This window comes from Agelaius tricolor, unplaced genomic scaffold (assembly GCF_023055355.1).
Source record: "Agelaius tricolor isolate 1412-34295 unplaced genomic scaffold, bAgeTri1.0.p SCAF_30, whole genome shotgun sequence".
Classification (NCBI taxonomy): domain Eukaryota; kingdom Metazoa; phylum Chordata; class Aves; order Passeriformes; family Icteridae; genus Agelaius; species Agelaius tricolor.
The window spans coordinates 4084897-4110000 of record NW_027269290.1 but is presented as its reverse complement, the minus strand read 5'-3'; the positions used below and the strand labels follow the sequence as shown (position 1 = coordinate 4110000).

Below are 25104 nucleotides of genomic sequence, written 5' to 3'. Positions count from 1 at the left end.
TCTTTAGGGAAAAAAAGTATCCTACACAGCACAGTTTCTATTTTAACATTATGTTATAACCTAAAACTATATTTAACACACTACTTAAGAGAATTAACACAGCATCACTTTCTAACACAGCACATATAATATTCATTTGAATATTTGCAAAAAACCAGTCATAAAATAGGCATTCTTTACATTGGTAAATATTCCAATAGTGCATTTTTCACATTGGTAAATATTCCAATACCGGTAAATATGCCAATATCACATTTTTCACATTGGTAAATATTCCAATACTGCTAAATATTCCAATACCCATAAATATTCCAATACCCATTTTTCACATTGGTAAATATTCCAATACTGGTGAATATTCCAATATCACATTTTTCACACTGGTAAATATTCCAATAGTGCATTTTTCACATTGGTAAATATTCCAATACCCATAAATATTCCAATACCCATAAATATTCCAATACCCATTTTTCACATTGGTAAATATTCCAATACTGGTGAATATTCCAATATCACATTTTTCATATTGGTGAATATTCCAATAGTGCATTTTTCACATTGGTGAATATTCCAATATCACATTTTTCACATTGGTGAATATTCCAATAGTGAATTTTTCACATTGGTAAATATTCCAATACTGGTAAATATTCCAATATCACATTTTTCACATTGGTAAATATTCCAATAGTGCATTTTTCACATTGGTGAATATTCCAACAGTGCATTTTTCACATTGGTAAATATTCCAATACTGGTAAATATTCCAATATTGAATTTTTCATATTGGTAAATATTCCAATATTGAATTTTTCACATTGGTAAATATTCCAATATCACATTTTTCACACTGGTAAATATTCCAATACTGGTGAATATTCCAATATCACATTTTTCATATTGGTGAATATTCCAATAGTGCATTTTTCACATTGGTAAATATTCCAATAGTGGTAAATATTCCAATATTGAATTTTTCACATTGGTAAATATTCCAATAGTGCATTTTTCACATTGGTGAATATTCCAATACTGGTGAACATTCCAATATCACATTTTTCACATTGGTGAATATTCCAATATCACATTTTTCCCATTGGTGAACATTCCAATATCACATTTTTCACATTGGTGAACATTCCAATAGTGCATTTTTCACATTGGTGAATATTCCAATAGTGCATTTTTCACATTGGTGAACATTCCAATATCACATTTTTCACATTGGTGAACATTCCAATTCCTCAGTGCCGGCTGATCCCTGGCACTGCCCCGGGCTGTGCTCGGTCCCGCTGCCGCCCGTGGCTGCTGCAGCCCCCGGAGGTGTCAGGCAGGGCACACTGAGCTGTGGAGGGTGTGAAGCACCGGCAGCAGTTTCCATCCCCCGAGCTCTCACGGGCTTGCGTAGGTCCCACGTTTTGGAAAAAATAAAAAACCCAAAAAAAGATTCTCTAAACAAACGCAAATCCTGGCAGTGAACCCTCAGTTTGCCTCAGGGGGGGATGAGGTTTGGGTTTCTTTCGTTACAGAGATCCTGTTTTGGAAATTACGGTGCTCACTGACACAAATCTCAACCCCGGTGGGAAGATGTGTGCTTGAAATGTTTTCTGTGTGTGTTTGGGGAGGGAAGAGCTGAGCAGGCACCCATGGCTCATTTCCCTCTCCATTCCCCCCAGCTGGGCACTGGATTGAAACCAGCTGTGGACACCAGGTCTCCAGGGTGGTTCTGGAGCTTCCCATGTTGGTCCTGGATCTTCCAGGATGGTCCTGGAGCTTTCCAGGATGGTCCTGAAGCTTCCCATGGTGGTGCTGGAGCTTCCAGGGTAGTCCTGGACCTTCCCAGGGTGGCTCTGAAGCTTTCCAGGATGGTCCTGAAGCTTCCCAGGGTGGTCATGAAGCTTCCAGGATGGTCTTGGAGCTTCCATGGTGGTCCTGAAGCTTCCCATGGCAGCTCTGAAGCTTTCCAGGGTAGTCCTGGAGCTTCCCATGGTGGTCCTGGAACTTTCCAGGGTGGTCCTCGAGCTTCCCAGAGTGGTCCTGAAGTTTCCCATAGTGGCCCTGAAGTTTCCCAGGATGGTCTGGAGCTTCCCATGGTTGCTCTGAAGCTTCCCAGGATGATTCTGGAGCTTCCCATGATGGCTCTGGAGTTTCCAGAATGGTTCTGGAGCCTTCCAGAATGGTCTTGGAGCTTCCAGAATGGTCCTGGAGCTTCCAGGGTGGTCCTGGAGCTTCCCAGAATGGTCCTGAAGCTTGCTATGGTGGCTCTGGAGCTTCCAGGATGGTCCTGAAGCTTCCCATGGTGGCTCTGGAGCTTCCAGGGTGGTCCTGGAGCTTCCCAGGGTGGTCCTGGAGCTTCCCATGGTGGCCCTGAACCTTCCCAGGCTTTCCTGAAGATCCCAACCCTGGAGAAGAAGGCTGCCCACAGTGCCACCCCCTCCACCCTCCCCTGTCCCTCCCTCCCCAGCAGAATTGTCCCTCTGCCCCGGAGGGGTTTTGGCCCCAGGCTCTCTCTTTCTGTCACTGCTTTCAGTGCCTGGGTGGATGAAACCCAGGGCTGTTTTCTGTGAAGCTGTTGGTGCTAAAAGGAATAGCTGGGGCAGTGTGGGTGGGGGTGAGAACAGACTTACTCACACGGGGCCATGTTTTGGTGCTTTTAGGTTTGAAACCCGAATTTCGGGGCAGATCTGCTCACAGGGAGCTGTAAATACATTGGATAGAGAGCAGCAGAGAGGGAAGAGGAGAGGTGCTGGAATTCTGGGGCCTCTGTGCCCCCTGGGAGCAGGTAAGGATGGCACAAGCAGCAGGAAGGAATTCAATTTTGTGCTGGGGAAGATGAGATGGATTCACACATCATGGCTGGAAGGCTTCAAGAATCATTCTGTGGTTCCATCACCTTTGGGAAAAACAACCCAAGGACAGCCAGGATATAAAATCTTGGATTGAGGACCAAAATCTTGGTCTGGGACCTGAGGGAGGTGATGGCCACAATTATTTGCAGGAGTCAGCTGCACTGGGAGCAGAGCATGGAAACCTGGGGGGACCTGTGGCCTGCTGACTCCAAGGGAATTAGTGATCAATTCAGTGCAACATTTGAAATTTTTAGTAGTTAGTAGAAAAATAACCCCTCTCTCCTCACCTCACCTGCTTTATTTTTAGCAGCAAGCTTCCTGCTAAGGAAAAAAAAAATTAAAAAAATATATATATTTCTTGCTTTTGAGGTGATTTTGATCAAAAGTCTGGCTCTGCTCCAGGCTGATCACTGGGGAGGGGATGAATCACAAAGATCTCTGTTCTTATCTGTTCTTATCTGTGCACACAAGAAGTTTCTGCTGCTCTTGCAAGGATGGGGGTGAAGCCCCTTCCTCCAGCCGTGGTTTGCTGTGCTCCCATGGTGTTGGTCAACTCTGGACATCCCCAGGAGCACAAAATGTGCTGTGGCTGGTGTGGATGTGCAGGAGGAAGGAGCGTTGTGCAACGGCACCGAGGAGCCCTCAGCTGGTTGCTGTTTCACTCCTGCCCTTTGTTTTGTGATGATGGGGATAATTCACTGTTTATTGCCCTAATTTGCTACTGATGGTGGCTGTTTTTCCATGCCTGGGTTCTCAGGACTGCTCTGCAGCCAGCTGCCTCCTTCTCTTGGCCAAGGAGGTTGGCTTGGCTTGTGTTGTACCCTGGGAGCACCTCCTGGTAAGCTGCACAACTCAAAAAGGCAAAAATTCTGTGCAAAATCAGCTGATGGTTGTATTTTTCTAAGGATTAGACCAGGCATATCAGGGGAATGTCAGGATTTCCTGATGCAAAGCTTGGCCTGCACATGGCTAAATTGCTTAATGCTGGGAAAATGCTGGATTTCTGAAAATCCATTGGATCAGCCTGCTCAGGCCTGGGGCTGCAGGGATCCTGCTGAGGGCTGGCTGTGAAAGGACAGCTGGTGATGCAAATCTGGCTGTGAAAGCAGAAGAAGGAGATGTGATTTTTGCCCAGAGTGAGGTTTTCTTCAGAAATTGCTCCATCAAAGTGTAACAAGCCCACAGGAATCCTGCTCCAGGCTTTTCCAACCAGGAAAGGCAAAGCTGCTCCTCAGTGCTCCGAAAATCAGAGCCAGCAGGTTGAGGAGAGGGTGTGTGAGATGTGCCAGTCACAGCAGCTGGGCTCAGCATTGCAAAAGAGTCAGGAAACCAAATTTCAGCTCAGAAAAAAAGTGAATTTGGTGCTGCTGCCAGGAAAGGAACTTTGTAGTCCAGCTCTGGAGCAAAGGAGATGGTTTGGTTGCTTCAGGGTGTGATGAAATGGTGGAGAGACCCTGCCAAGAGGCCAAAGGCAACAGCTCACAAGGCAGAAAATGAGAACTGCTGGTGTTAAACCTCTAAATCAGCATCCCTGAGCATCTGCACTGCCCTCCAGCAGCCCCAGGAGGTGCAGGTGGGGAGCTGGGGGTGCAGTCCCTGGGGAGCTGGGGGTGCAGTCCCTGGTGAGAGGAATGGAGGATTTGTCTTTACAAACAAGCTGTGGCTCTGCTGGGAGATAAACAATGGGAAGGATTCCACTGATTGGTGAATGGAAAGATATATTTGCTTCTACAAGCAAATGAAATTGGATATTGAAAGATGAAAGAAACAATGGGGAAGAAAAACGCCCATATTCCATAAGAATTAAAAAGGCAGGGTTATACATTTGAGGGAAATCTTTGGGATCAGGCATTTTGGGAAGTCTGAACCTCTCAAGTACCTCAGAAACGGGGAAAAACCCCTAAATTCTGTAAGAATACAAAATGAAAAGGGGGGGTTGTACATTAGAGGGAAGTTTGGTATCAAGTGTTTTGGGGGGTGTGAACCTCTCAGGTACCTCAGCCAATGGGGAAAAAGAGAAGGGAAATGCAGCTGGGAAATTGGGATAAAAAGGAGGCTGCGTCCTCCAAAAATGTGAGACACCCCAGGGCAATGCCCCATGGCCTCTCCCTTTATTGGAATAAAGTCAAAGGACTCCTCTGTCTCCTTTTTGGGCACAAACCTCTGATGTTTGTAGATTAATTTTCCTAACACTGGGGAGCTCTGGCTGCCATCCCTGGGCTGAGCTGAAATGGCCAATCAAGCGCCTTAAACCTTAATGCAAATGAAGGATCCAAACAGAAACCAATCCAGAGGGACACAAACAGGATAAAAAGGGACATCTGAGCCAGGGGAGCTGTGCCCTTCCCCTGGGACATCGGGGACATCACTGCTGAAGAGCTGCAGCATTCTTCACAGGAGCGCTCCTGCTGGGCCCAGGCCCCCTTGCTTTGGGCCTTTCTTTTATTATAATAAATGCTAAAATTACTTTTAGTACCCCTTGTTTTAGGCCTTTCTTTTTTATTATAATAAATGCTGAAATCAGTTTTAGTACCCCTTGCTTTGGGCCATTCCTTTTATTATAATAAATGCTGAAATCACCTTTAGTACCCCTTGCTTTAGGCCTTTCTTTTTTTAGAATATGTGGTGGTGTTCACAGGGGTCCCAGGATGAGGGGAGAGACAAGGATCTGACTCCATGTTTCAGAAGGCTTGATTTATTATTTTATGATATATATTATATTAAAACTATACTAAAAGAATAGAAGAAAGGATTTCATCAGAAGGCTTGTAAGGAAAGGAAGGAATGGAATGATAAAATTTTGTGACAGACCAGAGAGTCTGAGCCAGCTGGGTTGTGATTGGCCATTAATTAGAAACAACCACATGAGCCCAATCCCAGATGCACCTGTTGCATTCCACAGCAGCAGATAACCATTGTTTGCATTTTGTTCCTGAGGCCTCTCAGCTTCTCAGGAGGAAAAATCCTAAGGAAAGGATTTTTCATAAAATGCGTCTGTGACAAGAAAAAATGCTGAAATCACTTTTAGTACCCATTGCTTTGGGCCTTTTTATTATAATAAATGCTGAAATCACTCTTAGTACCCATTGCTTTGGGCCTTTTTATTATAATAAATGCTGAAATCACTTTAGTACCAGGACTGTGGTCCCGTTTTTAACACCAAGCTCTGGTAATTACTCAGCCTCTCACCGCCTGAGGGAAGGAATTGGCAGCTCTGCAAAGTCAGGGCTGTGCCCTCCATGACCTACATGCCCAGCTGGGGTTCTCAGCCCTGTTTTTGTTGCTCCCCCTGGCCTCTTTCACGACGAAAGCCCCAATTTCAGTCACGTGCTGCCAAAATCTAGGACACAGAGAGGCAGGAGCTGCGTGGGCCTGAGCGGTGCAGCCAGTTCGAGTTCAATAACAAGTGTTAAAACTACAACCACAACAAAATGAGGAAAGTTCTGAAAGCTTCTGCAATTCAAATGGAGTTACAGCAGAGTTTGTTTTAATTTTGCCCCCTTTTTGTGCTTAAGGTCCCTCACATCACCTCCAGGCTTGTCCCTGGGCCTTGTGAGAGGCTGAAGGCCCATGGAGGAGGTGCTCATCCTCCTCGTGACAAGAGACAATTTTTTTCCTGTCCCAAGAAAGAGGCCAGTGAGGATTGTTTCCTTAGTCCCAGCACATGACTGTCTGTCTGTCCTGATGTGTTCAGGAGATGTCTGCCTTTCCATCCTGCTGTGCTCAGGACACACTTCCACCCTGGTGCTCAGCTGGGATTTGGCCTCCTCATGTAGGCCAACAGCAGATGATGAAGAAAGTTAATTATTTTCCCTGGCAGCAAGTACAGCACTGGGTGCTCAGGGCTTTGAGGAAAGTTTTTAAAGAGAGAAAAAGCAAAAGCAGAAGGAGCAGCTCCCCCCTGGCAGCAGAAAGCTCGAGATGCAGAATTTGGGCTGGGGGGAAGCTCAGCCCTGGGGCAGAGAGCCTGGGAGGTGATTTAGGCTCTCAGGACTGGGGCTGCTGAGCTGGCAGCTCTCTCAGGGGGAGGATACCCAGCAAGGAAACCCAACTTCTGTGGGATAACAAAACCAGAAACCACCACCTTTGATCTCTACCACGGCTTCGTGCTCTTACTGTAACACCCAGACTGCCACTGAGATTGGCAGGAACTACCTCAGCCCTGCTGGGGCTCACAGCAGCTTTTGGGGAGCCAGAAGGAGCAGAAGGTTGGGTTTATGGTGTTTTTCACCCCCAAACACTGATATTTTGGGCTTAGCTGATGCTGGGAGCTGAGGGATCTGCAGAGCTGCTGCCCACAGCCAGCACAGGTCAGGCTGCAGCCTGGAGGGACACTGGGTGATGCTGGTGCCAGGATTCCAGCTGGAATTAGGCCACCTGTGATGGTGCCCTGGATCTCCCAGCTCTCCATGCTGCCATTTGGGCTTTTTCCCCTGTTTTTTTTAGCTGTACATCCCATGGACAGAGCTCCAGTGCTGGGAAGATGCTGCTGGGGGATTGCACTATTCATGGGATTGCTCCTCCCATGGTGCTGCCCTGCTCTAAGGGATCAATGCCAGGAATCTGGTGAGAAATTTGCTTTTAAATGTCACAAACCTCAGGTTTTCTCACTTTTCTGGTCGTTAACACAAGCAAAGGTGTCCCTGGGGGTCCTTCCCAGCTGGCTCTGTGCCCTCTCCCAGCCCAGGGACACCAGGCACAGCATCCAGGGCTGGAACTGATTTACAGCCCTGCTGAGAGCCCACAAGAACAGGACAGAGGCTGCCTTCAGTAGAGAGTCTTTATTAGCAAAAATAAAGGATTTCTTGTCATATCATTTCAGATAAATAGGTGGAAGTTCACCCAGTGACAGGAGCTGTGCTGATGCTGTCCTTGGCTCCAGGGCTGTCCTTGCTTCTCCCACAACATCGAAGGTGTTTGGAGGGAAAGACAAGCTCAGCACTGGCTCAACAGGGGCTTAATGTGCTTTGTAAGAAGCTTAATTTAAGTTTTACAGTCTTTGGCTGCCCTTGAGCCTGAGCTTTCAGCAGGAGGAGCAACCCATGGAGCGGCATTCCTGCCCTGCTTTGGAACATCCAATTCCAGCAGGAATCCCCTGCTGCCACCAGAAATGTCCACAAAGAATAAATCCCATATAAATAACCTCTCCTCAGCTGGGAACTTGCACAGCAAACACCAAACTGGCAGTGTTTCATCAGCTGGGGGCCTTTAAACTTCTAAATATTAGAAGTAAAAGCCTCTCTTGGGGTTGTGGCATTTTCCTCTGGCTCAGGGTCCACCGAGGTGAGGAGGAAGCTGAGCCCTAAAATCAGCCACTTTTGGGGGCACTAAAGCTGCTCCCACTGCTCATGGGGATTCAAAATCCAATCCCAGCAATGCTGGGAGCAGCCCCATGGATTTGAATGCAAATTACCTGAGCCACCTTAAAATGGTGGTTAATTAAATATCCTCTAACTTGTAAAAGAAAATAAACAGCAGTGAGGAAAACCCAATCAGAGACTGGAAAACAGTAAGGTTAACTTTGGAAAGTGCAGGGTGGCCGACCCAGCAGCTCTGGAAGGCAGATACTGAGCAATATTTAAGTCAAGTTCTATTAGAACCAAACATTTCATTCCTATTATTAATTTTCAAAATTTAGTCTGGACTAATTTACAGGCTGAAGTCTAAAGTGGAGTCAGCCATGCTGTTGCTGTGGATTTTTCTCCTCCTAAACACAAAACCACGTGATTGCATAAATAAATAGAGATTTAGGACATGAGGAGAGGGTCATTTGCCTAAAATTAAATTTTGTTGAACTCAGAGTTGACCTTGCTCCTAATTCACTTGGGATAAGCTCAGCTCATTGTCTGCCCTCCAGAAAAATGCTGCTTTGGTTGTTTTGAAGCTATGAATAAAATAGCACTACGATAAACAATATTAAAATATTAAACAATAAATAGTAATTTACAAGCTCATCACTCCTTTCTTCAAAACATACTGTAAACATCAACACTGAGGTATTGGAAGTAATAAATAATAAATTCAACTATTACAAAAATAGCTCTTAAATACAATATTAAGCTGGAAGTTATTGTAACTCTTAACACGAACCTTGAGATAACTTAATTTGAGCTCTTGCAGCCTAAAGTGATTTTTAAAAAAGTAACAGGATTTGGTGTGGAAAATCCAGACCCAGGGGTGCTCTCAGCTCCTTCTCTTCATTGTTAAATATCTTTCAATGTAGTTGATGAAGATGTCAAACTCTCCCATGGCCTTGTAGATTCCATTCCTCTTCATCTGCAGGGGAAAGCCAGGGGTGTCACAGATGTGTGATGTACAATGCCTGGACAAATTCTCCATCCATGGACACCTCCAGCCTCTCTGCCCAATCCCCTGGGAATTCCAGAATTCCCACCCTTGCTCCAGAATTCCCATCCCTGCTCCAGAATTCCCATCCCTTGCTCCAGAATTCCCATCCTTCCTCCAGAATTCCCACCCTTGCTCCAGAATTCCCATCCTTGTCCCAGAATTCCCATCCCTGCTCCAGATTTCCCATCCTTGCTCCAGATTCCCACCCTTCCTCCAGAATTCCCATCCTTCCTCCAGCATTTCCACCCCTACTCCAGAATTCCCATCCTTGCCCCAGAATTCCCATCCCTGCTCCAGAATTCCCACCCCTTCCTCCTGAATTCCCATCCCTTTCTCCAGAATTCCCATCCCTGCTCCAGCATTCCCACCCTTGCTCCAGCATTCCCACCAGATTCTCGCTCTCTGCTGTAAGAATTTGTGTGATTCACGACATTTTTGGGTTCTGCTGCCCCTCTGAGCCCCCTGCCCTGCCCTGCCAGGAGGTTCCTCCTGTTCCTTACCCTGCTGAAGGTCTCCTTGACGTGCTTCATGCTCCTGCTCCTCTCCTCACAGGTGAAGGATTTGTGCTGCAAAGGGGCACCAAAGCACAGCCTCAGCCCCAGGGTCCCTCCCCAGGGCTCTGCTGGTGGCTGTCCCCTCCTCCTGTCCCTTGGCCCTGCTGCTCCCCACCTTGCCCTCCCCTGTGTGCAAATCCCAGCAGGTTTGCACCGTGCCCTGCTGGGAGGAACCTGGAGTGAGCCCAGCCTGGGCTCTCCCAGCCTGTCCCCAGCCCTGTGTCCCTGCTGCCAGTCCCTGGGGACAGCAGATCCCTTTATGGGGCAGGGTTTGTCCCATCTGACCCCAGTGATGGGCTCATGGCCACGCTAGGTGGGATTTCAGCAGCTCCAGCACCCAGGTAAGGGACAGATCTCCTCCTGCCCTCCCTTTGTGTCTCCAGCCAGGCTCTGATTTGCAGGGCTGGCTCCACCATCATCTCTGAGCTGCTGTGGGCACAAACCCCATCCTGGACCCCTGGGTCCCACCAACCCCATCCTGGATCCCACCAACCCCATCCTGGATCCCACAAACCCCATCCTGGACCCCTGGGTCCCACCAACCCCATCCTGGATCCCACAAACCCCATCCTGGATCCCACAAACCCCATCCTGGACCCCTGGGTCCCACAAATCCCATCCTGGAGCCCTGGGTCCCACAGACCCTGCCTGCCTGGATCCCTGGGTCCCACAAACCCCATCCTGGATCCCACAAACCCCATTCTGGATCCCTGGGTCCCACAAACCCTGCCTGCCTGGACCCCTGGATCCCACAAACCCCATCCTGGAGCCCTGGATCTCACAAATCCCATCCTGGATCCCACAAACCCTGCCTGCCTGGATCCCTGGACTCCACAAACCCCATCCTGGACCCTTGGATCCCACAAACCCCATCCTGGAGCCCTGGTTCTCACAAACCCCATCCTGGACCCCACAAACCCCATCCTGGACCCCACAAACCCTGCCTGCCTGGACTCCTGGATCCCACAAATCCCATCCTGGAGCCTGGACCCCACAAACCCCACCCTGGATCCCTGGATCCCACAAACCCCATCCTGGACCCCTGGATCCCACAAACCCCATCCTGGACCCCACAAACCCCATCCTGGACCCCTGGATCTCACAAACCCCATCCTGGATCCCACAGCCCCTGCCTGCCTGGACCCCATCCCACCCCCAGACCTGCCCTGCTCTGGGCAGTGTCCCCGAGCTGCTGCACCCCACTCACACAGCGTCTCATCATGGCTCTGAGGCTCAGCAGGAGGTTGCCCAGGTCGCCCATGCTGTGCTGGTGCTGGCTGCTGCTCCTCATGGCCCTGGGCAGAACCTCCTCCAGGTAGAATTCCATCATCTCCGACACCGACTGGCAGCCCAGGCTCCCCTGGGGGACAGGAGGGGGAAACCTCATTGGGGACGGTCACCAGCACCAGGGGTGGGTGCAGCCATGATATTTTATGGAAAATCCTTTCCTTAGGATTTTTCCTCCTGAGAAGCTGAGAGGCCTCAGGAACAAAATGTAACCAGTGGTTATCTGCTGCTGTGGAATGCAACAGGTGCATCTGGGATTGGTCTCATGGGGTTGTTTCTAATTAATGGCCAATCACAGCCCAGCTGTCCAGACTGTCTCAGTCAGTCACAAGCCTTTGTCATCATTCTTTTTCTATTCTTAGCCATCCTTCTGATGAAATCCCTTCTTTTATTATTTTAGAATAGATATAATATAATATAATATAATATAATATAATATAATATAATATAATATAATAATATAGTTATATTTTATATATAAATATATATAATTTTATATTTTATATATTTTATATAATATATTTATATTATTCATTTATATTATATTATTTAATATTTATATTATAATAATATAAATGATAATATAACATAATAATATATAGTAAAATAATACTATTATATTATATTATATTATATTATATTATATTATATTATATTATATCGTATCATAAAATAATAAATCAAGCCTTCTGAAACATTCTAGTCTCCTCCCTCATCCTGGGACCCCTGCAAACACCATCACAGGTGGGTTTGGACAAACCAGAGCTGGGCCAGAGCTTGCCCAAAGCAGAGCTGGGTGTGGGAGCCACCCTGGGCACGGGGCAGCCTCGTGCCAGCCCAGCACAGCCACACGTGTCCCTGCAGGGTGACAGCAGCACATGGCCCCGTTTCCAGCTGGCTTCCCTTCTTGTGAAACGCCTGCCCAAGGAGGGGGAAGGAGGAGGAACCAGCAAGGGATTGAGATTCTTACCTTGACTTCCTCCAGCAGGTCAGAGCTGAGCAGTTGGATGCTGAGGTCGTCATCTTTTGATTGCTGGGGGAGGATGGAATTGAAAAATGAATTGAAAAATGAGCTTTTCACTCCTTCCATTTCCTAACAAATGATCCTTCCCTTGTTTGCATTTAGGGTCTCCCTGCAGCAGAGGCAAAGGGCACCCAGTGCAGGTGTGGCAGAGCACAATGGCACCAGGCAGAGGGGTCACTCTGCTCCACAACCTGGCAGCACAAGGATTGTTGGGTCAGGCCAGCAGGAAAATGAGATCACAGCCTTTGGTGCCACTGAATTTGTGTTGGGTCAGGCCAGCAGGAAAATGAGATCACAGCCTTTGGTGCCACTGAATTTGTGTTGGGTCAGGCCAGCAGGAAAATGAGATCACAGCCTTTGGTGCCGTTGAGTTTGTCCATGTGAGACTCCTGAGCTGCACAGGGTGCTGTCTGAGGGTGCTGCTGCAGACAGCAAAGCTCCCCAGAGGGGTGGCAGAGCCCTGGCAGCCCCCCAGCCTCTCTGCCAGGGCAGGAGGGCTCAGTCCCCCTGCTGGGGTTACCCCTGTAGCCTCCTGTTGATGGGGAAATGGGAGTTTGTTCTCGTGGTGCCTCTGTGGCACCAGCTGCACTAGGGTGGGCTGGCACTACCCAAAGAATTCAAGCCTCAAAAGCTGTGCTGAGAGGGTCAAAATATTCCTTCCCAGCATCATCTGGGAGATCCACAGCTAGCTGAACATCTGAAATCTTGGCTATGTTCACTTGGTGACAAACACAAGCTCATGACATGAGCTTGAGATTTGATCTGGAGAATTATCTCATTTTATTACTAAAACACATTGGCATGGACCAAAAGAGCATCAGGGCTGTGACCAAGCACCTCTAGCAGCCATGGCAGATGCTTTGAGGGCATTGGGTGCTGTTTGGTCAGCAGCCCTGAGGCTCCTGAGATGCAGGGCAGGGACCTTGCACAGGCACCAGTGCAGGTGTTGTGCTCCTCTCCTCATAAAACAACCTGTGCAGGTTTTGTGGTTCTTTCAAAGAAAAAAAATCTGCAGCAAAAGATTTCCCTTTTCACCTGGCATTGACTTCAGCAGGACCCAGTTGCCCTGAAGAAAAAATGATTTCCTTCCTATTAATTCAGTGATTAACTTGATTTGCAATATTTTGGGGGAAGCTTGGCTAGAAGGGTTTGTAGAGGTTCATTGTGAAACCTCCAGTTCGTTGTTAATGAAAAAAATAGGAAGAAGAGCTCGACAGATTGTCTCTCAGTGAGCAACGAAACTGAGCTGCTCTTAATGCAACCAAATCATTTCTGCTAGGAGGAAACTCTTCCCCCTCCTCCAGATCCCAGAACTTTGCAAGAAAGGTAAAAAACCAGACGATAAAATAACGATATTTACAAAATAATCCCTAATTTCCTCAAATTTGAGCCTGAGCTCTTTGAGCCATGGCTCTTTGACAGATTTTCTCTCACCGAGCAACGAAACCAAGCTGCTCTTAACGCAACACAACCAAATCATTTCTGCTGGGAGGAAACTTCCCCCTCCTCCAGATCCCAGAACGTTGCAAGAAAGGTAAAAAGCCAAAAGATAAAAGAACAATACTTACAAAATAATCCCTAATTTCCTCAAATTTGAGCCATGGTTCTTTGACAGATTTTCTCTCACTGAGCAACGAAACCGAGCTTCTCTTAACGCAACGCAACCAAATCATTTCTGCTGGGAGGAAACTTCCCCCTCCTCCAGATCCCAGAACTTTGCAAGAAAGGTAAAAAAAAAACCGAGAAGACAAAATACCAATACTTACAAAATAATCCCTGATTTCCTCAAACTTGAGCCTGAGCTCTTTGAGCTTGGCGGGCAGGAGCTCGGGGAAGCGCAGGCAGGAGGGCTGGGCGCAGGCGGTGCCCAGCAGCAGCAGGAGCAGCAGGATGGGCACAGCTGTGCCCCTGGAGCAGGTCCTCATCCTGTTCTGCAGATTTCCCCTCTGCTGCAGCTCTCAGCTGGATTCCCCCTGGGAGGGCACAAAGCAGATCTGCAGCTTTCACCTTGATGGAGCCCCTAATTTATACATCACTCCATTTCCTCTCCCCATTTCCTGACGAGCAATATTGGGGTTTTAAGTCAGTATTAAGCCCAAATGTCACTTGGGTTTCCCGTCAACTTGGGTTTCCTGTCCTCTCCTCACACCCCATCAATTTTTTTGTGCTTAGACTCTGCATTTTTTTTTTACATTGCTTGTTTCTTGTAAATTTAGCTGTGGCTGTGGAGGAAAGCTGCAGAGACACACAAAGAAGCCAAGGTGCTGCGTGATGTTCATTTATTCTCACAGTTCCATCTTTTATTTTTAGATCAAGGTTGTATTGTTAGAGGGGAAAAAAAAAGTGTTGCTACTTTTAAATCTCAGTGTCAAACCTGCAGAGAGCATCACTCAGCAGAATTGCTTTTCATGAACTGTACAAATTCTCTGTCTCTTCCTTTGGTACTGTAATCTGCAAACACACATCATCAACTGAAATCTTCATTTTTAATTCATTTGTTTGGGTTTTTTTTCCAGTTAATGCACATGTCAGCTGCAGCAAATGTGAATTTTCACTGCTCAGCAAGCTCAGTTTGTGCTCCCAAATATCAGCTGGATGCCAAGTGAATCCCAGGGGAGGATCCCAGCCGTGCTCTGGTCCCTTATGGATCCTCCGGGGCAGGATCAGGATTTGTGCCACTTCTTTGATGCCTGGTGTTAAAGTGTGTGAGCAGGTCATAAAAATCCATTTTCCAGGCTTTGAAATCTTATTTTGTTTCCTAGAAGTGGACAGTAGCCCCATCCCTGCAGCAGCACGTCCTGTCTTAGCTGGGACTTATTGTCCCAGCTGTGATAAAATTGTCCCTTCAGAGGTACAGAGAATTCCTGTGACGTCTCCCCATTTTCCGCTTCCCTCTCTTTTCTCCTTCTCTTTCTATATCTATTTTAGCCCACACCCCCTGCTTCCTTGGGATAAAGATTTCACTTATTTATTCAGGAATTTGGCATGCAAGAAAGTGAGAGCGGAGATAAATTTGGCTTTTCTGAAATCAGGGGGTTTTCTTTGAAATCCCTCATGTTATTTTAAAAGAGTTCATTCTTCCCAGTAGGGAAGCCTTCCTCCATTAGGGAACAAATCCCTTAAATTCTCATCTCCTTCATCACACTGATCTTCTTTGAAGTTGAATTTGTGAACGTCTGAGAGGGAATTCATTGCTGGAAAAATGCTGGGAAAATGCAAAGTATTGTTTGTTCCTGCATACTGAGAGTTTTTCCACTTTATTTTTAGGAGCAGGAGAGAGGAATGGTTGGCATGCACACGTGTAGGAGCAAAGGGGATGAGACATCAGCAAGTGGAGAGTCTGCGCAGGGAAAGTGTGGGATTTTGTGACTTGTTTTCCTTTCTTCTGTTGCTGTTGCCTCTTCCAGAGGTGATGGGGAAGCTGCTTCTGGGGAATCTTTGCAGGGACATCAGCGCAGCTGAATCATGGCCTGGGTCATGTTTTTGGTGACCCATTTTTGTTCCCCTGCTCTAAATCAGCTGTGGGGTTTTTCCTTTTGACTGTCAGCAGAATCCATCTGAAAGCAGAAGGGCTGAAACCTCGGACAAAATTGGTCTTAAACTCAATTCCCACAGGCAGGATCCCACCTTCCCCTGGGATCCCACACATGTTTTTGCTCCTTTTGCATTAATTTGAACCGGCCAGGGCTCGATAAATCTTCAGTGCCAAGACCTGGGTGGCTGCTGAGGCTTCACCGGGTGTGGAAGCTGATGTGTGAGGTGGTTTATGTACTCCTGGATCCTCAAATCCTGGAGCTAATCCCAGTCCCTTCAGGGAAGGATGCAGCCCCTGCAGTGGAAGGGCTGCTCATCCTCATCTGTGGGTTTAGGAGCTGGTGTTTTTATGGGGTACAGGGAAGAGAAGAGAAAGAGAAGGGAAAGAGAAGAGAAAGAGAAGAGAAGGGAAAGAGAAGGGAAAGAGAAGAGAAGAGAAGAGAAGAGAAGAGAAGAGAAGAGAAGAGAAGAGAAGAGAAGAGAAGAGAAGAGAAGAGAAGAGAAGAGAAAGAGAAAGAGAAGAGAAAGAGAAGAAAAAGAGAGGAGAAAGACCAGGTTGGAAGAGACCTTCAAGGTCATTGAGTCCAACTCAGCCCCAACACCTCAACTCAACCCTGGCACCCAGTGCCACATCCAGGCTTTTTTAAAGCCATCCAGGGATGGTGACTGCACCACCTCCCCAGGCAGAACATTCCAGAACTTTATCACTCTTTTAATAAAAACTTTTTTCCTAACATCCAGCCTGGGCAGCCACAGGAGATGGAGCAGCCCCACAGCTTTGGGAGCTCCTTCCACCCTGCCCAGCAGCTGAGCGCTCATTTCCCACCTCCTCTTGTTTCGAGCCACCCTGCCTCTGTCTCCATGAAGTCACATGTGACATCCCCAGCATGCTCTGGCTCTTGTGCAATTCCCCCCAGCCTGTGGTGGGAGCCTGGGCTGTGTTTTGGGGCTGGCAGCAGCGTCAGGCAGCCGTGCCCGTTCCGCAGAGGAAACTCTGGCGTGCGCAGGGCCACTCTCTGCTGTGTTTACCTGCGTTTCCTCTGCCTCGTCAGGGATCTTGACGGTGCAGTTTTGCTGTGACTCAGCCCTGCTGAGCGCTGTGGAAAGGCGGTGGCTGCACTACTACAGAGAGCTTCATGAATGAAGCAAACACCTTTTTTCCTAAAGAGTGTCCGGGGGCCGTGGGTGTAGTGCTGAACCTTTAGGAAACGGCTCTCGGCTTTGCCAAGAAAGATCGCTTCAGGAAGGAGAATGGGTGTTCCTCAAAAGCCAATCTTGTGCTTTTACCCCATCTCCCACATGTGGGAACCCAGGACATCCCTCTGGCTGTTCAGGACAGCCAAGAGCCCTGCCAGGGGGCTCAGAGACCCTGGCACAGAGCCCAAAACACCTCTGGGTTTGATTATGGAGCAAATCACCAACCTTAGGTGAAGATCTGCAAGCCATGACAAATTAAGTAGGAAGATAATGAATTTATCATGAGGTGAAAAAGTAGATTTTAGGGATTTTGGTATGGGGGTTCAAGAGGCAAAATGGAGGGAACTGGGCATGCCCAGCCTTTCTCCTTCTGTTTCTTGGCCTCCATCTTCTGCTGTGATGGTGGCACTTTTGGATTGGTTTAGAGTAGAAGCTCAGTGTCTAACACAGGTGATAGGTATTGGGAAGTAATTGTAAACATTGTACAGGTAGTTTTTAGTATACAGACATAACCCTGCCCTGGGGGCAGGCAGAGTGCCTGGAACTGTCCTGCTGGATGGACCTCAGCAGGGTAGGAGAAAAATTTTTTATAGGTAAGAAAAAATAAACAACCTTGAGACCAGGGAATGAAGAGCCCTGACTCCTTCTTCGAGTGCCAGGCTGGGAAAAGAGACTTTCCAACTCTTCTTGGGGCCACTCAGACCCACTAAAGATCCTGACACCCATAAGCTCCTGACAGCAGTGAATTCATCAGAAAACAGCAGGCAGCAAGTGCTGCTTCTGCACTGAAACAGAGGCCTCTGGGCAAATGTTCTCTACCATAATGTGCCAAGAGGAAAGGTTGTCCTGGACATGGTCTGGGCAGGGCTTGGGCTTGGATGTCCTCAGGGTCCATCACTGGAGCAGAGTGGCACCTCGCCCTGATAATTGAAGGGCCTTTTCTTATCTTGGCACTCTTTGATGTGACAAATTTTTACTTTTTTTTTTTTGCATTCTTGGTCTCTGCATTGCTTTTGGACAGAGGGATGTTGTATAGCATCATCTCTGGAGGGGTTTCACTGTCTCTGTAGGGGTTTCACCATCCCTGGAGGGGTTTCACCATCCCTGGAAGGGTTTTGCCATCCCTGGAGGAGTTTCACCATCCTTAGAGGGGTTTTGCCATCCCTGGAGGAGTTTCACCATCCTTAGAGGGTTTTTGCCATCCCTGGAGGGGTTTCACCATCCCTGGAGGGTTTTTGCCATCCCTGGAGGAGTTTCACCATCCCTGGAAGGGTTTTGCCATCCCTGGAGGGTTTTCACCACCCCTGGAAGGGTTTTCACCATCCCTAGAGGGGTTTCACCATCCCTGGAGGGGTTTTGCCATCCCTGGAGGGGTTTTGCGATCCCTGGAGGGGTTTCACCATCTCTGGATGTGTCCAAGGAATGCTGGACATGGCATTCAGTGCTCTGGTTTGGTGACAAGGCAGGGGTCAGTCACAGGTTGGACTCGATGATCTCAGAGGTCTTTTCCAGCCCCAGTGATTTTCGATTCTGTGATTTTCTGCACGATCTATTCTAGGCATAACTTGGAGTATCCCCTGCATTTCCAGGCTGTCACAGTGGTGCTGTTCTTTCCCCATTTCTCATCCCTCCAGATCTGGATGGTCTCCTGCCAGTGACGCTCATGGGGGAAGTAGGGACTCGGTGGCCTTTCCTTCACCCCGTGTTTGAAGTGATGGCACTGCTCTCTCAGCAGCCCAGTGCTGATGACTAACAGTTCCTGGAGAAGCACCAAGTGCTCTGGTTTGTGTTTTTTTCAAGATTTTTTTCCTGCTGGCGAGGCGTGACGTCGGATATTTCAAATATGGAAACCTGGTCAAAACCCGTGGCGTGACTCACGTCGACCTCAACAGGTAAATCCCAAATTGCTCTTTGGAAATTTAACCAATGTCACCAGTTTATCTTGTCCAGAAATGGGTTATTAATCATGAATTGGAGTCATTGGACTTTGATGTGACTGCGAATGTGACGCAGAGACTGTTAATGTTATATAAGAAGTTCTTAGAAGGTCCAGAACTTCCACATGATCTAAATTAAGCTGGAACTTTCTGGAATTGCCACATGAAAGAATCAAGTGATGGAGACTTTCTCCCCTCTGCAGATTCAGTTTTGGTGATAAACTTAACTGAGAAATAGTTGCACTTTTTAATGGCACACACAAACCTCCCAATATTTGCAATTCTGTTGCAGCCTAAGGCAGAGATTGAATAATATCCAAATTTAATATCCCCCCTTGGAGTTCCAGGCTGCCCTCTGCCAACCTAGAAGAGTGAGCTGTGCTTGATTCCCTATTTTTCCATGGGTTTTGCCATTTCAAGCCTTTCTCTGAGGTGTGTGAGGAGTCCTGGGTGAGGTCAGGATGCTGCCACCACCCTCATGGGGCTTTTCCCACTCCACAAAGCAAACAGAGGTGTTGTTCCATTTTCATCTCTTTTATTTCCCCTGAAATCAGCAGCTGACAGGAATTTTATGATGCTCACAGCACTGTCCTTAGAGATACCAACAGGATCCTGGCACTGGAGTCTCAGGAGTGAGGACTGTGTGCTCCAAGTGAGGTTTCCTCAGGTGAGCTTCTTTGCAGATAACTAAAAAGTGCAAAAGTATGCAAAAAAACCCCAGAATATATAATCCATTGGCCCAAATATCACTTGCACTGCCTTTTTTCTTGGTTTTTGAGCCTTCTACAGAAGCAATTTTGAGCAACTCTTGCCCTGAGCAGTTCATTGCACAAGTGCTGCTTTGAGGAGTTTCTTTTTCCTAGTTCTGGTATTACTTGGGTGGGATCTTCTGGAGAATATTGACTTTGTCATGATTTATCACCAAAACTCTGACCAAAAACACAAACCCACTATTTATAGTGCTGAGGGATCATAAGACAGAAACTCCTTATCATGGTTTGAGAAATCAGATCGGCCCAAGCTGCTGCCCGGAAGCTCCAGGGTGAATTTCAGAGCCAGCTTCTCTCACTTTCCACAGCAGCACCAGGCCCTGCAGCCAACACTGGCCTGGCAGCCCCCACCTGGGGTTTTGGGGTGGTTTTTGTGTGCTGATCACGGAGAGGGTTTGGAAATCCTGGGTTTTCTTTGTTGCCCCACAAAGTGAGGATCAGCCCTGGCTGGGCTGGGGATGGTGGCTCATCCTTGGAGCTCAAGGGATGCTGCAGCATCCCCAGAGCTGCCAGGGGATTTTCCCTGTGCTCCCACTGTGTCTTTCTGCTCCAAAAGCTTTGATGTGGTTTTTTTGATTAAAAAATGATCCACTAGATGAGTTTTTGGAGGTTTCAGAGGCTTTTAAAAGTGTTTAAATCTCCCTTCTCTGCTCTCTTTTTTTTTTACAGAGGGAACTGGTGATCCAGCCTCCTTCTCCTGACAGATATCTTACTATGGAGACCCAAAGAGAACCATGGAATCATAGAGTGCTGAGAGTTGGAAAGGACTGTAAAGATAATTTCTTTCCAAGCCCCTGCTGTGGGGGCAGAAGTTGAGTTATAAAAGCAGCAGGGTTCAATTCAAATCCTGCTGCTCTCCATGGGAGCTCTGGTGTCAGCTCCACTCCTGCTCAGAGCTGCTCTCCTCGAGCTTCTTCAACAATTTCCCTGGGATTTATCTTTCTGAGGAAGATTTACTTCCTTAACAGCATCGGGCATTTATGTCTCTGTTTGGTTATTGCTCTCCCTGTGGCTTTTGAGGACTGTAACTAGGAAGTGGAAGATAAAGTTGAATGTTGGAAAACCCCTCTCACTGTTTAAAAATAAGAAGACAAAAAAAAGAAAAAGAAGAAAAAACAAGATCTGAAGCAGACTTCCTCTGCTGTCGGGAAAGGAGGGAACTTCATCCCTGCCCCTCAGCAGTGTCTGCCGAAAATACAAATCAAATGAAGAGCCAAAATCCTCGGAGTGCCCCTGATTTATGTTGATGGCTAAAAGGGGTTGTGCAGGGAGGAAATGCTCTGGATTTTCCAGGGCTTTCAGTGTCCTTCGAGGTCAGGAGACAGAAGGCCAAGCTGGTGCTCCCCATGTGTGCCAGGACCAGGCAGGTCTATCCACAGGAATTGGAGATGTTTCTGGAAAAATCCAGAAAAATCCAGGAAAAAAAAAAAACCACCACAAAAACCACAACGACGACAACAACAACAACAACAACCACAAAAAAAAAAAAACCAAACCAAAAACAAAACAACAAACCCAGAAAAATCCAAAAACCCTTGCACCAGAACTTGATTTTCCAGCAATTTACACCTAGAGGCAAACAAGCAGTGCCCAATTTTTCTGTTTTTTTATCAAATCAGGCAGGAATTGGCATAGGCCAGCATCTGTGATGTGCCAGCCTCCCCTGCTTGTCCCTGACTGCCCCTCTGTGTGCCCTGGGGCCAGAGCTGGAGCAGAACTCCCCAGGCTCACGTGCATCCATCCCGAAACCAGCCTTGGCTCCTCGGGGTTGTGAAACTGAGAGGGGCAATAGTAACCCAAAACCGAAACCCGGCGCCGCTTGCGTACAGAGCCAACAGCGAATTTACTGAAACACAGTTTTCAGTTTTGGTGAAAGCTGAACCTGGCTGGCTATTGGAGTGATTCATTTGCTCCCTGGATTGTTCAAAAACGGAGCTGATAGCAGCCAGCTCTCAGTTTCTCCTTTATTAGGTGTCATTTATTCCCTGCACTGTCAGCACATTTCACCCGCGGGGCAAACCCAGGGGCTGTGGGGACTGTCACATCCATTGGCTGCTGCCAAGTCTGGTTTTCCATCAAAAGGTACTTTTGGGAATGTGCTTTAGGGGTGGTTATGGGGTGGATTGATGGACTAGGTGATCTGGAAAGCCTCCTGCAGCCTGGGTGATCCTGAATTTCTGTGAAGGGCCCTGTGCGACTTCTGCTGTCACAGCAGCTTTTAGATCTCCAGGAATAGGGATGGGAGGAAGAGGAGTGATGGGTTTGGGGAACAGGAGTGATGGGTTTGGGGAACAGGAGTGATGGGTTTGGGGAACAGGACTGATGGGTGATGGGTTTGGGGAATAGGAGTGATGGGTTTGGGGAACAGGAGTGATGGGTGATGGGTTTGGGGACTAGCAGAGTTGGTGATGGGTTTAGGGAAAAGGACTGATGGGTGATGGGTTTGGGGACGAGGAGAGTTGGTGATGAGTTTGGGGAACAGGAGAGCTGGTGATGAGTTTGGGGAATAGGAGTGGTGGGTTTGGGTTTGGGGAACAGGAGAGCTGGGTAATGGGGAACAGGAGTGATGGGTTTGGGGAATAGGAGTGGTGGGTGAAAGGTTTGGGGAATAGGAAAGCTGGGTTTGGGGAATAGGAGTGATGGGTTTGGGGAATAGGAGTGGTGGGTGATGAGTTTGGGGAACAGGAGTGAAGAATTTGGGGAACAGGAGTGATGAGTTTGGGGAACAAGAGTGATGGGTGATGGGTTTAGGGACTAGGAGAGTTGGTGATGAGTTTGGGGAATAGGAGTGATGGGTTTGGGTTTGGGGAACAGGAGAGCTGGGTAATGGGGAACAGGAGTGATGGGTTTGGGGAATAGGAGAGTTGGTGATGAGTTTGGGGAATAGGAGTGGTGGGTTTGGGGAATAGGAGTGGTGGGTTTGGGGAACAGGAGTGATGGGTTTGGGTTTGGGGAACAGGAGAGCTGGTGGTGGGTTTGGGGAACAGGAGAGCTGGTGGTGGGTTTGGGAACCCCAGCAGAGCCTGGCCCAGAGCCTCGTGCTGGTCCCAGTGGTGCTGGTGCTGCTGGTGGCACCGCTCTCGGAATGTGATGGATGAGTCCCTTCCCTTTTTGGGCAACCCCTGAGCTGCTGCAGTTTTGGGATGAGAATTTCCCAAGGGTAATTTGATTCTCCAGTTGGTCCCTGAAGTGGGCAGAGGTGAGCTGGGCTCCCATGGGCTGCTCCTCGGCATCACAGAGAGCATGAACAGCCTGGGTTTGGGAACAGGGACTTTGGGTGGACTCACATGGACACAGAGGTGGCAGCTGAAGCCCAAGTGCTGGATAGCTTTTCTTTTTGAAGAAAAAAAAAAAAGAGCTTTTTGAGCTGAATTATTTAACTCTAAAAGCCTGAAATATGCATTTCCCTGTGGGGAAGATGCCATTTATGATAACCAAAATATGAGTTCACATTTTGCCAGAGCAGGGGAAACAATTATCTAACCTTCCACACCCCCCACTCTGGTGACTAAATGAATTTTCTGCAGAACAGCTGTTGATGCTCGAGATCCTCCACCACGCTTTTCCTCTTCCTCAAAGGTGAATCTTAGAAGAGGAGGGGGGAAAAAAAAAAGAACATTTCCTTTTATTTTTTAATTGCTTTTGCAATTTCTTTCCGTTTTCAGGGTGAAATCCTGTCTCAGCAGCAGCAGTGCCATTGGTGAGTCACAGGGCAAGTGTCACATCTGTGCTGGGCAGGAGGTGGCACAGGTGGTGGCATTGCTGGGACGTGTCCCTGACCTGGCCAAGGACACCCAGCCAGGACAGGGGGAGCCCAGGGTCACCCCCAGCACTGGGGTGATGCTCCCTGGGGGATGTGGCACTGTCCCCTCCCTGCTGCACCTGGGGACGCCTGGGCTGGGCTGTTGGTGTTTGATGACAGCAGGAAGAGCCCCAGAGGGACAACCATGGGTGATGTCCTAGATCAGGAGGATTCAGGCATTGTCTTGGGGTGAGGGACATTGTCTTGGATGAGGGACATTGTTTTGGGGTGAGGGACATTGTTTTGGATGAGGGACATTGTTTTGGGATAAGGGGCATTGTTTTGGGGTGAGGGACATTGTCTTGGCATGAGGGACATTGTCTTGGATGAGGGACATTGTTTTGGATGAGGGACATTGTCCTTGATGAGGGACATTGTTTTGGGATAAGGGGCATTGTTTTGGGGTGGGGGCCATTGTCTTGGATGAGAGACATTGTTTTGGGGTGAGGGACATTGTCTTGGGGTGAGGAACATTGTCTTGGATGAGGGGCATTGTTTTGGGGTGAGGGACATTGTCCTGGATGAGGGATATTGTCTTGGCATGAGGGACATTGTCTTGGATGAGGGACATTTTTTGGGGTGAAGGACATTGTCTTGGGGTGAGGGACACTGTTTTGGGATGAGGGACACTGTTTTGGGGTGAGGGACACTGTTTTGGGATGAGGGACACTGTTTTGGGGTGAGGGACACTGTTTTGGGGTGAGGGACACTGCCCTAGGCTCTCCAAAGGTCCCTGAGCCCCCAGAGCTGGGCAAGGAGCTGCTCTGCCCATCCTAAAGCTGCTGAGAGCCCTGGGCAGTGTGAACCTCGCGGGAAGAGCCCTGGAGAGCAGCTGAGCCTTTGCTCTGGGTGTCTCTTGGAGCTGGGCTGGATAAATCCACGTTTCCCTGAGCCACGCTCAGCCTGTTGCTCCCTACAAGGCAGCACCAGTGTTTGATTTTCAGAATTATTCAAGGGGTTGTGGCTCAAAACGTGACTGAGGAGAGGGAACATGATGTACCTCTCTGGCAGCACCTCCTCACTCAGTGTTTTCTGACTCATTTGTCGAGTTTACTGAGAAAAACAATTTTTTTTTTCTTTTTTTTTTTTTTACTTCTGTCAGCAGCACTGCAGAGCTGGGGCTGGGCGAAGGCAGGGCTGGAGCTGGCCCTGGCCGGGCTTTCTGCCCATAATGAGCTGCACTAATTAAGAGAGAGAAGAGCAGTCTGATCGTCAGGGCTGGCTAAGGGTGTTTCCATGGCAGAGAGTGCCAGGCTCATGGAAAGAGTGACACCAGGGGTGGCACCTGCAGGGTGCTGCTGTCCGTGCCTGGCTCAGGAGGACAGGGCCACATTAGCACTCCTGCAAACGAGGGTTTGGCTTTGGACTGGAGGGACAGGGATTTCTTGGCAATTAAATATTGATTTTTAAGGAGCTGAGAGCTGCGTTTCCCCTTTCCGTTGACACCCAGCTACGCAGAGGGCAGGGCTGGCTCACAAATTACATCACTTCAGGTGTCAAAGAAATTACTCCAGTGCAGACAAAACCACATAAAAACATTTTCTTCTGCTGCTGGAAACAAAATTTGACTGGGGTTTTGATGAGTTACGGCATTATCAGGGCAAATGTAACAATCATTTTTGTGAGTTGGTTTTTGCAGCTCCTCTCCTGAAGGAGATCAGGAAGGGTTCCTGAGCCCAGACGTGTTTGCTGGATGCTGTTATTAAGGCTCAATTCTTCCTTTATGAAAATTTCTGGGAGCGTTTCTCTCGCTCACAGGACCTGAGAAAAACCATTATCAGGCTCATATCTGAAACGAT

General features: G+C 48.0%; 1 protein-coding gene across 1 annotated transcript; it reads right to left on the bottom strand.

The window, feature by feature from the left end:
• Positions 1 to 9035: 9035 nt before the first annotated feature.
• IL10 (interleukin 10) lies at positions 9036 to 13990 on the bottom strand. The gene is made up of 5 exons (XM_071450284.1): positions 13832 to 13990; positions 12012 to 12074; positions 10962 to 11114; positions 9701 to 9766; positions 9036 to 9128 (listed from the first exon to the last, which is right to left on the bottom strand). Exons 1-5 carry the CDS (start codon positions 13988 to 13990, stop codon positions 9036 to 9038), a joined length of 534 nt encoding a protein of 177 aa, XP_071306385.1.
• Between the last annotated feature and the right edge of the window lie 11114 nt (positions 13991 to 25104).

Excerpts from the sequence above, each read along its gene's own strand:
- IL10 (XM_071450284.1), bottom strand. The coding sequence starts at position 13,990 with ATGAGGACCTGCTCCAGGGGCACAGCTGTGCCCATCCTGCTGCTCCTG. Across the intron at positions 9,767-10,961 it reads GAGCCATGATGAGACGCTGT|CACAAATCCTTCACCTGTGA; the intron begins GTGAGTGGGGTG and ends GCCCCTTTGCAG. Across the intron at positions 9,129-9,700 it reads TCAAGGAGACCTTCAGCAGG|ATGAAGAGGAATGGAATCTA; the intron begins GTAAGGAACAGG and ends TTTCCCCTGCAG.